The following is a 15,869-nucleotide window of genomic DNA, read 5'->3' on the forward strand; positions in this document are numbered from 1 at the left end:
GGCAGGACGTCACCGTCGAGCTCCAGTTTGAACGAGGTGAGTGCGTCTTTGCTGACGAGAGACGATTCGACTCGGAACGGCGGACAGGAAATAAGAATTGCCTGTACCAGTATTACTAGTAAGAATTCTAGCGCACTGCCCTGTGGGGTCTCATCCCGCAGACATTGTCGTTCTCAGCAGAGTTTCCCGATAAACCTTGGGCGGCCGCTTTTGGCCAGCCAAGACGCTGGGCCAGATTCGTCGACACACATGGACACTCAACGCAGTGGCACGCCGTGGCACGCTATCCATACACCTGCTGCAGGCGACAAAACAAGCTCCGACCAGTGGTCCCATGCAAATGCCAGCGGGGATCAGCCACCCACCCTTGCGCGCTATACCGAGCCACCCTCCAGGCTACCTTGCGTCTCCATACAACTTGGCGTACCAAGGCGCTGGGTTGCTCCAGGCGCACCCATTGCCGGCCAGGTGAAGAGGAGAAGGTGACCAAAATTGAGGAGTGGCGGTCGTCGCTCCGGTTCTCGCAAATGAGAGACGCACATATGACGCAGCCGCGGAGATGCGAGAAAATAAACAAGAAAAATATGTGGTGGTAGCAACGGGCGCAATTAACGGCATGTGTTTTTGATAGTAACCCTTTTGGTCGTCGGCAGGTAAAACGGGCAGATTAGAGCTTCCAAATGGAGAGCTTACATCGCTGGCGGGTTACGTTGGAAATGGACGCAGCGTGGGAAGCGATGGACCAGAAGGCGCCAGATCGCACGGCCCTTGTTCTCAGCTTGCTCGGTTGCCAATAACCCTGGTTGCGAGTCAAGAACGAGCAGTGCGAGGGCTGCGCCGCCCAACTTGTGCGTCTCGATTTGGCAGCCAGACGTTGGCGAACTCCGGTGTGGCTTGTTCTCCAAATTCGCTCAAAACATGTCTCGTGTAGGCTTTCCCCCCCCCCCCCCCCCCCAATAGTGTCCGCTCGTACTGTACGCTTTTGCCCATCAGAGGCGCGAGGAACCTGTAAATTCAGTGTTTGATACCATGCACGGAGAAAGCGACAAGAGCTTGGGTGAGACAAGAGCCACGCCTGCCCACATGGGCAGGTAGCATTTACTGTAACAATGGGCGGCGCAGACTTTCTTCTTCAGGGAATGCAGCGTCCATCGCAAGTGGACATGCCAGCGCAGACAGTAGGACACCAGCGGTTTGAGGTGCTGTAGACGCGGTGGACCGGCAAAGGAAACAGCCAAGCCAATGACCAAAAAGAACCACAAAACTGCAATCACGGCTGTAATTCCGGACTGGAGCATGTTAGCGAGACCATCACAGTCAGCGGAGAAGAAAACCGGAGACCAGACACGAGTTTCACAGAATGCGCTGATCAGAGCGGATGGTTTGACTCTGGTTGGCAGGTGTCCGAATTCGTGCCATGTCGGTCAACAAATGTGTTGAAACCCGCCGAAATGCAAGACAATGCTTGCTTCTAAGAAAAAATCCAAACAATGTGGCGTGTGGTCCGTTCGGTGGCTTCGTTGGTCCTGCTGAGCCGTGTATTACTACATGTGCATGAACCAGAATGAGTGGCGCGCTCTAGTATCAAAGTTGTAATCTCTGCCAGCTGGTCGGCGGGCGTCTAGCCAGCGTCTCGGTCAGCACTGTCGCTGACATACTGGACCGGCGTTGTCGGCCAACTTGCCTTCCTGGGTATAAAGTTTGGGCTCATTGAATGCTGCTATCTTGTCTTTTATTTCAAGACCCTGCGATTTAGCACCTCAATCGGAGCCTTGCGTCGGTCTGGGATAAAAACCCACTCAAGAGTCCCCTAGTCCGATGTGGCGTCCAGTTCAGTGATGCGCCGCAGATATATCCGCCACATGGAGATGTTGGTGTCATCTGCCAGGTTGGAGGTGCCGGCAAGTTCCAGGCTCAGTAGAGAACTTCTGTTTGACTGAGAAGAAAGTCCCGTATCTGAGAGCAATTCTCATCGTGATGTATTGTCTCGGGTTTCTTCAAAGTGGGGTGTGGCTTCCGTCACTAACACCAAATGGCTTCGCACCCGAGATATGGTGCGGCTGAGAGTTGTGCGCCAAGTTGATGTTGTAGTCTTTTACAAGAAATTTCGCAAAGCCATGCCGTCAATGGCGCGAGCTGAACCAGTCACCGGCAACATCCGTAGCATATCTCTGGTGCACAGCTGGCTGAGCGGTCGTCGCAAAAGTAATCGCGCATCAAAATTGCTCCGATAGACGTCACTGTGCGTCTTTGCTCGAATCTTTGTGCGACGGCGGTACTAATGTGTCGTTCATGTGCTATCGTACAATTGTACAGGGCCAAAAGTTCCTGCAGAGTTAGTTTGCACAAGCGCATCCTACATTACAAACACTGGCTCTGATCGTCAGCAACGACTATGCGTGCGATTGCATTTCCGTCTCCTGCCCGCGGCGTGCCCGCAGAGGATTGCCCCGTATGCAAGTGACCGTGCGGATCTGCAGTTGGTTTGAGAAATAGTCTCACAATGTCTGATCGCTTGCTTCTTGCTGCATCAGTAGTCTGGGGTAGTCAGACTGTAATGCAACGTCGGCGGCTACAAGGCTGTGGCCCGCGGGCGTGCTGTCAGTTGTTTGTGCCGCATTGCAGAGCACACAAGTCTGGGAATCAAGTGCCTGCAGAAACACGTGAAGAAGGGCAGCCACAGCTCTAGCACTGCACCTCCTCGTCATCGTACATGGTGGCTAAGTTGGAGGCTTGTGCCATCGTGGTGCGTGGCAGCGTGGCGTGGGTACTGCGAGACGATGCAGGTCGGATCAAGCGGCACGAAACATTGTCGTGAGCAAGGATGTTGGGTCGTTGGGGACTGCACCAGTACTGCTCGTCATAGGGCGTGCAAGAATTCGCGTGGTTCCTGGCATGTAAGCACCTTGACGCACCCCAGCCAACGGCGATGCTGTAGGGCAGGGCACTCACCGGGCCGGGCTGATGTAATACAGCACTGGGCGTGGTGAGACTGCAGGACCCCGCCAACTGCTCCAAGATGCAGAGTCAGACCTTAATTATGGACCCTTTTCAATGTGAGGCATTCTGAATCTCGTCTGGACGTGCGCATAAAAGGGGCAACGTTATTGTAACCTTGATTGGCAGCATATCCGGCCCGATGGCTTCTTGCGTGGGGGTTCAAGCCAGTGCGTGTGCCAACACGTAATTACCAAGCAGGGAGTTCAATATTGGCTGCATGGCTGCAGCGGGATTCAGGATTTCGGTGCCTAGAAGAGAAAATTTTGGCTGGGTAAGCCGGCAATGTAGCGGTTTCCAGAGGCTTTGTTGTCGACTCGGTCTACTTCGTAGCAGGGCTAGCTCTCGGCCAACTGGGGCCCATCAAAATACAGTCGGCCAAAGTCGAGGAGTTGTGCGTTGGAAGCGAGGTTCGCGTATGCATGTCAATATGGAAATAGACAGCTCCAAACAGGCTCCGTGCACTGCACCCTCCACGCGGGTCAAAATTTAGAGTTTGCCATTCCTCAACGGTGAGGGCAGCAGTGTTGCAGTGCATATTTGTGGAATCTCGGCGCACTGTGCAAGAGCCACAGTCCCGTTTGAATTGACGATGGACTAGAGATGAAGAGGTTGTGCGGGCGTTGATGCGCACGGGCATCAGCTATCGCAAAAACGGATGACAGGTGACTGCGCTATCGTATTATTGCACGCAAAATCTAGCTCGGGACAATACTAGACTGTAAATGGGCCGAGGCATGCGTCGACGTGGAGATGTTGGATAGAGTTTGCGATGGTCGTTCTTGGACAGGCCCATCCGGAGAAATCCGTACATTGGGTTTTCCAAGGGTGCGGGAAGTTGGCCGGCTGTCAAATTTTTCTCGTCTACGGATATCAGTCGTCAATTTGTTGTCTGGGCCGGCGTGGGAAGGACGGAATTGGGACTTTTGATAGCGGATGCCTACTGGATGATATCAATAAAATTCTGCACAGCGGTAACAGGGGCGCTTCGGCAATTGAGCCGGACAAGGTGGTGTGAAGAGCAGTAATACCTGGCAGGGATTGCTACAATGGTGCAGGATTTGGTGAAGCGGTCGGAGCCGACAGGTGATGCATCACGGATCAGCGCTGGATGGAAGGATGGTCGGTGAGCAGCTTGGTGAAGATGATGGCGATGGAACAAGTGAAGCCGTTGGTGGCGTGCCAGCAGTGTAAGACGGGTTGCAATGCTGCGGTGGACGTCGAAAGAGGCTGTACAGCGCTCATTGTCAGGACATTTTCCGCCCTTGCCCGCTCTAAACCACTGCATGCTCACTATAACTCCGTATAACTCGCTGCAGGTTCACTATAAACTGACTATAAGGTATAGATAAGATCCAGCTGCCAGCTGTAACAAACGGCTTCATGCAAACGCCCGCTGCCAATTTCTTACCATATCATCTTCAGCCATGTAAGACCATATCCACCGCTCTCCAGCTTCATCTTCGTCTTCAAACAATCTACGCAGCCTCGAATTACCCATCCGCACGCCAGGTTCCACTGAATTATGGTCTTCGGTGCTTGGCTTCACCTGCAGCGATCCACGCCGCTAGCTGCTGTTTGCACCCCTTCGTCCCCAGCCCACATGGTCCGTCGTTGCAACCCGAGTGCAGCATGCCACGCTAACCAACCTGCTGGTTCCAGGACAATCGGACAACAAGAATGATTGCTTGCATTCCGCGGCCTCGACAGAGAAAACGCAACGCTCATCGGGTGCTCATCGATGAATCCTTCGCGCCGCCGGCCCTGGGTTCGGATGCTTGGTCCCGGCCGAAACAGCTTCTGCAGCAGCTAATGCACGCCTCGTGGTAATAATAATTCTTACTAGATGAGCATCAGAGCTGTTGCTGAATGTCTCCGGTTTTCGTTGGCCAGGGAGAGAGAGCCAGGGCCTGCGACGCCCATGACGCAGCACACGATGCCAGTCCTCCCAGCACACAGACTGACGGCCTTGCCGCATGCCACCCGCCTCGGCCGCCATGTCTTGCACAGCCAATAATAGCCTTGGATGCGACGTCCGATGCGGGCGTACTGTCTTTTGTGCAACGTGGCAATGACCAAGACAGGCGACGAGAAAACTGTATGCGTACGTGCGGAATTGTGCGCGCCCAAGGCACCATCTATCGTTTTCTCGAGCGCCCGTTTCTCGCCTTTGCTCCCCTGGCTGACGCTCACCGTGGACGACACTTGGCGCCGTATCGGTTCAAGCTCACTCAGATCCACCACACCATCACCAAAAGCACTCCACGCTCGCACGCCAAATCCAAATAAAACGCCATGGCTCCGGTGGGTCAGCTGTGGTTCTCGGATTAGCATCAAGTACCGAATGACTCCATAGTTTTTGGCACTGTAGCTGCTCTCCCTCCAGTGCCCACGCTCTGGTCGTGGTCGTGGTCCCTGGCGCTTCCGAGCCATCTCCCGGGGCATGAAGCGACGGCCAGAGCAGCAAAACCTTTGGTCATGGATCCTGGGATCGTCCTCTGCCCAGCAGACCGTTGCCCACGGTTCCTTGACCATCAGCCACGCTCCAAGCTCCAAGCTTTAATATCCACGCTCCCCCCTTCCTCCTTACCACCTTGACTCGTACCTCGACATTGTTTTTTTCTCATCTGCGTCTCAGCTGCTGGCTTTTTCCGTCATTCCCATCTCTTCCTCTAGCCAATTAGTCCTGCATTGCTTGGAATTTGCTGCCATTGTTCAGACCCGTCCCATCCTGCATACGCACGCTGCACACACACAGTCCACTTCAGCTGAGAGTCAACCCTGCAGGCGACGATAAGCTTTTTCTCTGCATATTCACTACCATTGTGACGCTGGGGTTGATATAATTTCTGCACCGCTCAATTCGACCATTTTCTTCCGTCTGCCACATACAACACTCAGATCCGTTACACTCGGCACGCTGCGCCGTCTACATCCGTCACAATGTCTTTCTCGGCCCAGTTCAAGCCTAGGCCGTCAACCGACGTCTTTACCAATGATACCGACATCAACCGCCGCAATTGCCGGCGCGTTGTCCCAATGAGAGTCCTCATCCTCGGACTGGGCAGAACCGGCACAGCCTGTACGTCATTGACCTTGGTTGTTGAACCCGGGCATAACTGACAATCATAGCTATGCGCGCCGCCATGAAGCGACTCGGCTACGTTGACACGTACCACATGATGAACTGCTCCATCGAGAATCCCTCTGACGCCCTGATGTGGATGGATGCCTTGGCGGCCAAGTACGACGGCAAGGGCCCCAAGTTCACACGCGCCGAGTGGGATCAGCTGCTTGGCCACGCCCAGGCCGTGTGCGATTGGCCCAGCATCGCCTTTGCCAAGGAGCTCATCGAAGCCTACCCCGAAGCCAAGGTTGTCCTCACAAACCGCGATGTGCACTCGTGGCACGCCTCGACGATGAAGACGGTCTACTGGCGCGTCACCGACCGCCACCTGCGCTGGCTCTCGTACTTTGACTGGGCGGCCGGCCAGTACTACCCGATGCTCAAGAAGTTCTTTGACACTTTTTTCGAGGGCGACTTTCCCAACCGCGGCAAGGAGATTTTCGAGCGCCACTACGCCGAGGTGCGCAGCCTCGTGCCCAAGGAGAACCTGCTCGAGTACCGCGTCACCGACGGCTGGGAGCCGCTGTGCAACTTTCTCGACGTCCCCGTGCCCAAGGAGCAGCCGTTCCCCAACGTCAACGACAATGTCAACTTTGTGGCTCGCTCCAAGGCCCGCAACTGGGCGCAGACGTACAATGTCATGGTGCGTCTGCTGATCTGGCTCGTTCTGAGTATCGTCACTTTCTTCGCCGTCTTTCGTCTTCTCATGGCGTAAACGATTTGCATGAGACAAGATTTGTTTTCGGTTTCTATTCTACGTTTCGAGCTTGAAGCTTTACATCATCCTACGGTCGGAAACAACCGGGGCATGTTTCTGGAGGTTGGCATATAGACCATTCTGCACGGCGTTAATCGTTTGGATCGCCATTTTGTGATATAGATCCGCCAAGAAAAGTACATATTTGGTGCCTGGTTATATATTGGCCCGCACCGGCCTAGACGTTTTTCAATACACATTACACATTTATGCATCTACACTGGCCATATGTACGTATTAGACATGTTCCCCAGATCTCCACTACATGTAAGTGGCGGACAGCCCCCGGAGCCTTGTTTTTAGGCTGTTTCCTAATTGAGTAGTCTTTTACAACAGGCGCGTCACATTAACAGTGCATTATATATCAGTACGCCATACAGAGCTACTTCGAACCCTTCGATGCATATTCATTTTGTAATTTACGGCCCGTGACGGGCTCAATGGCAAGCTGCGCGCGAAGAGCTGAAATGGGCAAAGAGGTGAGAATCTGAGGTGAGATGAGATTGTTTAGATAAGTGGACCCCTATCATTGAATCTCGAACGTGGCAAAAAAGCGCCCTTTGTTTTTGTGGCTTGATCAGAAGGATTGAGGGTCCCCGATAATCTTGGAGGGTCTACCGGGGTTTTCTAGCTCGTCATCATGTGGTAATGGGGATTAGAAGAGCGGGTGAGGGTCGCGAGGCTTGTGTAGGGCTGCTGATGTTGGTCACAAAATCACAAAATCGCTCAGGGCGTGCTATCGGAGAAGAGGAAGCGTACTAGCTCATTTCACGGCCCGTTTGGAGCTTCATGGACGCTTGTCGAACGTGTTCTGGACGACGCCTCTTTGCGGCCGCGCCTAACCTCTACCAGAGCCTGCGCCGACTAGAACAACTGCGTTTCCGCGACCCGTCTTGTTGGATACATTGAAAGGTCCAATTGACCGGCTACAAGTACGTGATTGGTAGTCTCGATCGGGATCTAGTTCGCGTCTCGTTTTCTCCAACCTAACACTATGCAATCTAGTTGTCCGACTCGTCAAGGCCATAGACGGCGCCACTAGTTGGTAGGGGCACCAGCTCGACGAGACGCGGCAATGGTTGAAGTAATTATCAACGACTCAGTATCCCGTTGTCATTTCAACTCGCATGAATCCAAGACATCCGTCATCCGAATTGCATCAATACCTCCTTTGTAGATGACGAGCGTCGTAGAAAGAAGAGGAGCAACACAACTACCACTTATGATCCGTCTCGCCTCTTTCCATCGGGCAGCCCTCAGATCCAACTTGCAATTAAAACTACTTTATCAACGACGCATCGTAACCACCATTGTCACATCCGCCATCTCTCTGACCCGTGCCCAAGTTCACACGGTCCTGGCGCCCTGCCTCGCCGGCGATTTTGCCTTCTGAGTGCGCCAACACTGCACCCCCGACTTTGTCTACGGGCTCGTTCCGGGCGACATCACCGCCAAGCTCTCCCTGGCTGGTGCCTCCCAGAAGCACGAGTTCTCCAGTGTTTTAAGAGGCCACGATATCGCGATCAAGATAATCCTCGAGGGCCTTAGGCCGCGAGGTCAGAGACCTGAAAATTGGCGCGCGGGTGCTGCGCGTCGTGGTAGATTTCGAGGAGAGGAGCGCGGCGGTAGCTGGAGCTGCTGGGGAACGCCAAGAGGACGGACAAACCGTTTGTGCTGGCAAATCTGCTGTTTCTAGATTTTGACGAGGGGGGGGCGGGGGGTCACGTACTGGTCGGACCACCTGGATACGTTACGCTGGCCAATTGAGTACACGTGAATGGACGGCAAAGATGAAGCAAGTTGCTAATTGACGTTATAGTCTGTCTGGTGTGGGAGAACTGGAGCCAGGGTTGCCTCGATCGGAAATCTTATACTCTTAATTATGAGCAATACCTTGATAATGATTTACACATTAATTTGCACCAGATCTAACGCTTCACATAAATGTAAACCCGACTTGAATCTTGGCAACGTGAAGTAGAAGATTTTTATGCGATCCTATCAACTCTGTAAGAATTTGTTTGCTATAAACTTGGTTACGTACGTAGTCAGTTGGCTCCCAGACTATGCTGCTGGAAGCGGCGCTTGCATCACTTTCAATGACATAGTTACGATGACACAAAGCTTCACGGCAGTTGGGTCGCCGCACCGGCGACGAGCACCCGCAGTCATCATGACACAGGGCTGGCCCTCTTGAATGGGCACTACCTTCAGAACTGGGCAGAGCGCGTCCAAGACGCAGGCTTCAACGTCTTGACCTATGACCACCGCAACTTTGACCACTCGAGGGTTTACCACGCAACGAGGCCAATCTCACAGCCCAGGTCGACGTCTACTAGGACGATGTTAACTTTGTACAAAGGCTGTCGGACGTGAATCCAAAGAAGGTATTTCTCTGGGGCATTGGCCACTCTGGAGAGGCTTCAGAAGCGTAAGTAACTTCGTCCCTGCCAGAATTACCATGCAAGATACTAAAAACACGGCAGCGCTGCTGTCTTTGACCGCCGCATCGCCGGTGTCATCCTCGTCATGCCCTTGCAGACGGGCAAATACGGCTACGATAACTGGCCTGCCGGCGGCCGCTCTGCCTCGGAAACCAAGGCCGATTTCTGGCGTTCTGGCCCGCCTGGACGCGGACCGCGCCGGCGCCAGCGAGTCGATGCTCACCGACGATGTTTCCTACTCGTGGTCCAAGGGCCGTTTTATCTCGCCGAGGAGGGCGGCAGTGTGTTTGACAACAAGGTGGCCGTGACCTCGCTGCACCCCATCTAACGCGCGCGTCCGGGTGCGTACTTTGCGGAGATAAAGCCCAACACCGGTGCTGTTTCTGACGGCGACTGATGATCCGGTGGCGGCCGACTACAGCGCACAGGTCAAGACGTTTGAGGGAATGGGCGAGCCAAAGGAGTTTGTGACGCTGGAGGGTGGGCATCTGGCGAATTACTTTGGAAGGCAGTTTGAGGTTGGTACAGAGGCCATGATTGCCTGGCTGAGAACGTACAGCCAGTGATGCATGCTTGCATAAATTTCGGTTCTTTATTTTCTGCGCTTTTATTAGTTATTATTGACTCTCCTGTTCTAAAGAGCGATCCATTGTGTGTTGCCAAGTATTCCAAGTACATATTCGCCAACCTCCGGGCCATGCGCTCCCAATCTGAGTGGCTCTTGATATGAGAGTGAAGATGTCAGCTACCTTATTTTGACTTGTAAAATACATACAAAATACTCATATAATTTCTGAGGATTTTTCACACACCCAATTGGTCACCCAATAGGTTTGTTGCGCAACGTTGGCGCCTCCGCGGGATTTCCCAGCCTACCGCTCCGTGCCTCGGCAAAGTCGCCGCCCGCGTCCCACTACGTAGATGCCGACTCGCGGGCGGCCATCACCGGACGAGTCGCCGTTTCACTCCACAACAACCTCTCTCCTTCTTACAAGTCCTCGCATCGCCCTGCATCCAATGCACAGTCAGTCTTGGCAATTTCCCTGATGAAAATCGTGCATTTGCTACGCAACAGACATGTCGTTTCCGGATAACCTCAAGCCCAAGGAGCCAAGCGGCCCGTCGCTCCTCGAAAGAGAACGCCGTCAGTCCCCCGTGGCCGTTGATGCGCTCGGCAAGCACATATTTTCAGGCACCGGCTTCCTCGAGCGTCAGGCGCGCGTGCTCGCCGCCATGGAAAAGGAGCCGCTGTTCGACAAGTCGCAGCAGCAGCAGCTATCCCGCATGGAGCGCGTCAAGTTGGGCCTCGCGCGCGGCAAGCTGATGCGCAGGCTGCAGGAGAAGCACGGCTGGGACATGGATGACTACCACATGGCCGCGTACCTGCTGGGTGAGCAGAGCCCGTATCGCCTCCACGTGGGCATGTTCCGGACGACGATTGAGGAGCAGTCGAGCGACGCGCAGATGGCGTACTGGATGCCCCGCGTCGACGGCTGGCAGATCAGCGGCACCTACTCGCAGACGGAGCTCGGCCACGGCAGCAACGTGCGCGGCGTCGAGCTCGAGGCGCGCTGGGACCCGTCGGCCAAGGAGTTTGTCGTGCACAGCCCGACGCTGACGGCGGCCAAGTGGTGGAACGGCTCGCTGGGGAGGACGGCGAACCACGCCATCTTGATGGCGCAGCTGATGGTGCCGGATCCCAAGCGGCAAGGCCAGTACATCTCGCACGGGCCGCAGGCGTTTATTGCCCAGATTCGAGACACCAAGACACACCTGCCCCTCAAAGGTATCGTCATCGGCGACATTGGCGTCAAGATTGGCTTTACGTCGATGGATAATGGCTACATGCTGTTCAATCAGTTCAGGTAGGGGATACCGAAGGATGAAACGTCAGCGACTAACGTGGCGGTAGGATCCCGCACTCGGCACTGCTCTCGCGATATGTCCAGCTGGACCCAGAGACGAGTGTCTTTACCAAGTCTCCAAACGCGGCTCTGGCTTACGGAACGATGACTTCCATCAGAACTGTCCTCGTCGAAGAGGCCGGTACGCATCTTGCGCGCGCCGTCACCATTGCCATACGATATGCTGCGATTCGCCAGCAATTCCGAGACAAGGACTCCCAGGACCCGCGCAGTGCAGAGCTGCAAGTACTCGACTATCCCACCGTTCAGGTCCGTCTGTTCCCGCTACTGGCTGCTGCTTTTGCTCTCCAATACACCGGCAAGGTCATGCGCCAGGACTACGCCAAGACGCGCGGCGAGGTCGAAAAGGGCAATCTCGAGGGCCTCGCCGTCATGCACAGCAACTCGTCCGGCCTCAAGAGCCTGAGCACCGAGATTACGAACGCGGGCATCGAGACGTGCCGGAGGGCCATGGGCGGGCACGGCTACGGCAGCGGCAGCGGGCTCGTCGAGATGCAAAAGGACTACCAGGCGAAGCCGATCCTCGAAGGCGACAACTGGATGATTACGCAGCAGACGTCGTCGTTTCTGATCAAGAGGATGACTGCTGCGGTCAAGACGCAGAGAGAGCCGCCCAAGGATCAGACAGATGCACAGCTCAAGGGTTTTCTTGACCGAAAAGACCAGGGCAGGGCATTTGACATTTTAAACAACGATGCCGATATCCAGGAAAGCTTCAAGTGGCGAGCGGCTTCTATGGTAAGATGTCTGAGCACCATTCGGCATTATTGTACTGATTCAAGTAGACGTACGATGCTTACCAGGCACGCGTGGTTAACAAGAAACGCCACAATGACCTGTTGATCCAGTTTCACAAGCTTAGCCACGGTACGAGCCTACTGCCTCAACACATCTTTCGACAGCACTAACATGAACAGCGCACTCGCAATCGATCATGGTCTCGTCCTTTTTCAGCACTCTCACCTCATCCAACGACCTCCCTCGCGAGACAAAGAACGTTGTCTTTGATCTTTACAGGCTGTTTGCATACACCACCATCCAAGTCGAGAGCTACGAATGTGAGTACCAGGTGTTGAGCGATGGAGCCCCGGCTAACCAGACCAGTCCTTCGATGCGGCGCTGCGTCCGCCAAGGATCTCGATGTCCTTCCTGACAGAATACAAGACTTGCTTTCGCGCATCCGTCCTCACGCCGTCAATCTCGTCGACGCTTGGCAGTTTCCCGATTATCTCCTGGACAGGTAAGTACTTTCTGAAAATTTGAGCCGATATGTGCTAATGGTACAAGTGCGCTTGGTCGGTATGATGGCAACGTGTACGAGGATCTCTTTAACCGCGCTCATCGACTGAATCCGCTCAATGAAGTTGTGTTTAATCCGGATTACAAGGATGATGAGATTGTAAAAGGAAGCGGCGAGCGGAAACCGCTGTCATCCAAGCTATAAATGATTACAGCAGAGATGTACAGCGATGTGTATTATAGTCCATTAAAATCGGAAATTCATATCCATTCTTGCTGGCATAAAACGTCCATCATATGTCCTTGCTACCCAAATTGGCATACCATGCGTGACACTGGCTTTTCCATATCACTCTTCCTGGCACAACACGTCCATCACCTGCTTACCCAGCCAGTTCGGCATGCCAAACGTTCAGTACTGACTTACAGGCCAGCTCTAGGGCGGCACCACTTCTGCCAGCGACAGTTGCCGCGGACATAGTAGCAAGATGGGCAGCGTCGGTCGCGCGTGCAGTCGCGCACAGTTCCGCAAAACTGATTGCAGCCCGACGCCCGCTTGAAGAGGTCGTCGATCGGCTGACGCTTGCAAACCTGCGGCGCGACGCGCTCCTCCGGGCTCATGAGGGATTTGTGCTGGCCGCTGAGCTCGGAGTAGTCCTTTTCGGCCTTGTCGTCGCCAATCAGCGCCACGGTGTACAGGGCGGCGTTGAAGTCCTCGGCGTCGGCGCCCGCGGCAAAAGCCTGCACGACAATCACATTGACGGCGGGCTTGTCGACGGCGGTAAAGGTGAGGGCGTCGTCAAAGTTCTCGCGCGCCTTGTCAAGGGCCTCGCGGCCGACGGCGATCTGAGGGTGCTGGGCAAGGAAGTCTTGAGTGCTCATGAGCGACACGTCCTGGCCAGCGGCATGGGTAATGCCAGAAGCAACAAGGACAACAAGGGCGCAAAAGCTAAAGTGAAGCATTTTGAACAGTGTTATAAAAATGTGGGCAAGTATGGTTTGATTCACGATAAGAGAATGGGCGCATTTGTTCACTTTATGGAGCTTGTCTGCGCGAGTCTTGCCCCGTAGCCATCGACTTGTATACACCACTCTGCTCGAATTGATGATAACTTTGATTATGCATACCTTGCAGTTCGTTTATTCCAACTCAAAGATGATTGAGGCGTCGATGCGAGCGAGTCGAGGCTTCCGATTGGATTACGCGGTCGTGCAACGCAACGATGCTACAAGACTTGCTCTAGACCTTTGATGAAGCTGCACTGCTTTCATAGCAACTCTTGCGCGCCAACTATAGCTGGTTAATATTCGCAAGACATTATGCAGCAGTCTGACCATCGGAGGCGCAACGCATGTCAGCCTGAAGGAGCACACATGCCTCTGCCCAATCGCAGCTGACCATCTTCACGATCCAGAACGGTCTCCTGTGCACAAATACTGCATAGCCACGATAATCATCTATAAATCTCACCTGCGTCGTGGAACATTACTAAGCCCATTCTCGCGTTTGTGGGACGTCAACTGCCGTCAACAGCTTGGCGACGCCACCAACTTGCAAACAAACTGATTCCAGGCTTTGATATCACACGGCATCTCGACGGCCACAACTTGCGCCAAGCCATCAGCGCTTCGTCCGTATCCATCTCCAAGAGTTTTCATTTCACCTCGCAAATTATGGCCGATTTCGACGACAGAGTCAAGGCGTTCCTAGAGCAGCACCCGCAGGTCCGCGTCGGCAGCGAGGCATGGAATGCGGCCAACAAGGACATTGACCTCGGCGATACCTTTACCGCCATCAGCAAGCCGCTTCCCAACATGGTGGTTCTCCAGACAGTCGACGCTGCGACTGACAAGGCCCTCGTCGTGGCCGCGTTTGTTAATGACGAAAAGGCAGAGGCGCACTTCCGCGAAGTGGTAGGAGGGTTGCCCGGGCAGTCGAGCAAGTGCACTTGCCCCGAAGGCAACTGTGATGCCTGGCGGCTGAGGTGTTATGTATGCGCGTTTGCCAACGAAACGGCCTGTTCTTGGGATCGGAAAAGCTGTGAGGAAGGCGAGTAATTTGTCGAGAGGGCTCATGCTCAGCGGTTTCACGGAATGCGCTGACTGCCTTTGACGCTACGCCTGCTCATTATTGATCAAATGCTCCTTTTAATAGCTTCTAAACATGTTTATAGTGTACTTTCTTTCATAAATTCTCAATAGATTCATCGTGCATAATTTGCGCTATAGGCGGTGATGGACTTCACGGTACCCCGCACATGCAAACGAAGCCGAAGCCTTGCGCCAACAGCAGCCTTGAATCATTATCATCTCCTTGCCTTCTATCCATTTCCATCAAATATCAAGCGTGCTCAGTGTCGTACGCGCTCACAGACGTCATGGCAACGGCAATCCACGCCAACCCCGCGCAGCTCCCCCTTGGCCAGCAGCTCGCGCAGCTCCGCGCCATCCTCTGCACAAACAAGACGCTCGTCACGGTTCTCGAGCGCGTCGCCACCCTCGGCATGCCAAACTGGTATCTCGCTGCCGGCGCCGTCTCGCAGACGGTCTGGAACCACATGTCGGGCCTGGCACCGGACACGGGCATCTCCGACTACGACGTCGTCTACCACGACGACCGCGACCTCTCGTGGGACGCGGAAGACGCGTACATCCAAAAGGCCAAGGCGCTCTTTTCGGACATGCCGCACGTCGAGGTTGAGATTCGCAACCAGGCGCGCGTGCATCTGTGGTTCGAGAGCAAGTACGGAGGCAAGTGCGCGCCGCACGCGAGCGTCGAGGCGGGCATCGACTCGTGGATCTCGACTAGTGCCATGATTGGGATACGTCTGGACGGAGATGAGCATGCGTGGTCGGTATATGCTCCAAGAGGCTTGTCAGACTACTTCAACATGGTTGCGAGACCGAATGCTGCGCTTGGGTCAAAGGAACATTACGACAAAAAGGCAGCGAGATGGAAGGGTATATGGGACAAGCTCACAGTTGAGCCCTGGCCAACAGACTGAGAATATGGGGAACTTGATGTAATGATTCGAATTATACATGTAGCGTACTTGGCTGTCGGGTTGCTCGCCGGCTGCATTTCTTGTCCACAGATGGCAGATCTGCTGGGTCCATCCAGGATTATGTAGCTATTAAGACAGAGTATCGCGTGCCTCATTCTCGTGAAAGGGTAGTCCAACTAGATGAATCAAACCAGTGCCATCACTTTCTGTATTCGAGCCGCCTCTGTACTCTTTCGAAAGACTTGAGTAAGAGCTATTGCCCACTCAGCGATAGTGCATAGAAGTACAACACCTCCATAATTCCGCAATTTTTGTGTATCTTGTATTCCGGATATCGAAAACGAATCTTTCATAGTACATCCATTCTCGGGCCCA

General features: G+C 54.2%; 7 protein-coding genes across 7 annotated transcripts; 5 read left to right on the forward strand and 2 right to left on the reverse strand.

Annotated features, from left to right (window-relative positions):
* Nucleotides 1-1,544: 1,544 nt before the first annotated feature.
* On the reverse strand, nt 1,545-1,881 carry LMH87_001132 (uncharacterized protein; the record flags this gene model as incomplete). The annotated part of the gene is made up of 3 exons (XM_056199159.1): nt 1,545-1,621; nt 1,685-1,729; nt 1,800-1,881. 3 exons carry the CDS (start codon nt 1,879-1,881, stop codon nt 1,545-1,547), a joined length of 204 nt encoding a protein of 67 aa, XP_056056033.1.
* A 4,059-nt stretch (nt 1,882-5,940) lies between these two features.
* Nucleotides 5,941-6,839, forward strand: LMH87_001133 (uncharacterized protein; the record flags this gene model as incomplete). The annotated part of the gene is made up of 2 exons (XM_056199160.1): nt 5,941-6,079; nt 6,130-6,839. 2 exons carry the CDS (start codon nt 5,941-5,943, stop codon nt 6,837-6,839), a joined length of 849 nt encoding a protein of 282 aa, XP_056056034.1.
* Nucleotides 6,840-9,141: 2,302 nt separating this feature from the next.
* LMH87_001134 (uncharacterized protein) lies at nt 9,142-9,653 on the forward strand (the record flags this gene model as incomplete). The annotated part of the gene is made up of 3 exons (XM_056199161.1): nt 9,142-9,170; nt 9,244-9,312; nt 9,368-9,653. 3 exons carry the CDS (start codon nt 9,142-9,144, stop codon nt 9,651-9,653), a joined length of 384 nt encoding a protein of 127 aa, XP_056056035.1.
* Nucleotides 9,654-10,402: 749 nt separating this feature from the next.
* On the forward strand, nt 10,403-12,694 carry LMH87_001135 (uncharacterized protein; the record flags this gene model as incomplete). The annotated part of the gene is made up of 6 exons (XM_056199162.1): nt 10,403-11,190; nt 11,238-11,988; nt 12,036-12,117; nt 12,168-12,308; nt 12,355-12,490; nt 12,538-12,694. 6 exons carry the CDS (start codon nt 10,403-10,405, stop codon nt 12,692-12,694), a joined length of 2,055 nt encoding a protein of 684 aa, XP_056056036.1.
* Nucleotides 12,695-12,912: 218 nt separating this feature from the next.
* LMH87_001136 (uncharacterized protein) lies at nt 12,913-13,452 on the reverse strand (the record flags this gene model as incomplete). Its single annotated transcript, XM_056199163.1, has 1 exon — nt 12,913-13,452. The coding sequence occupies one exon, from the start codon at nt 13,450-13,452 to the stop codon at nt 12,913-12,915; it is 540 nt and encodes a 179-aa protein (XP_056056037.1).
* Nucleotides 13,453-14,163: 711 nt separating this feature from the next.
* Nucleotides 14,164-14,547, forward strand: LMH87_001137 (uncharacterized protein; the record flags this gene model as incomplete). Its single annotated transcript, XM_056199165.1, has 1 exon — nt 14,164-14,547. The coding sequence occupies one exon, from the start codon at nt 14,164-14,166 to the stop codon at nt 14,545-14,547; it is 384 nt and encodes a 127-aa protein (XP_056056038.1).
* A 200-nt stretch (nt 14,548-14,747) lies between these two features.
* Nucleotides 14,748-15,494, forward strand: LMH87_001138 (uncharacterized protein; the record flags this gene model as incomplete). Its single annotated transcript, XM_056199166.1, has 1 exon — nt 14,748-15,494. One exon carries the CDS (start codon nt 14,748-14,750, stop codon nt 15,492-15,494), a length of 747 nt encoding a protein of 248 aa, XP_056056039.1.
* Nucleotides 15,495-15,869: the final 375 nt, after the last annotated feature.

Source organism: Akanthomyces muscarius, chromosome 6, assembly GCF_028009165.1.
Source record: "Akanthomyces muscarius strain Ve6 chromosome 6, whole genome shotgun sequence".
NCBI lineage: Eukaryota > Fungi > Ascomycota > Sordariomycetes > Hypocreales > Cordycipitaceae > Akanthomyces > Akanthomyces muscarius.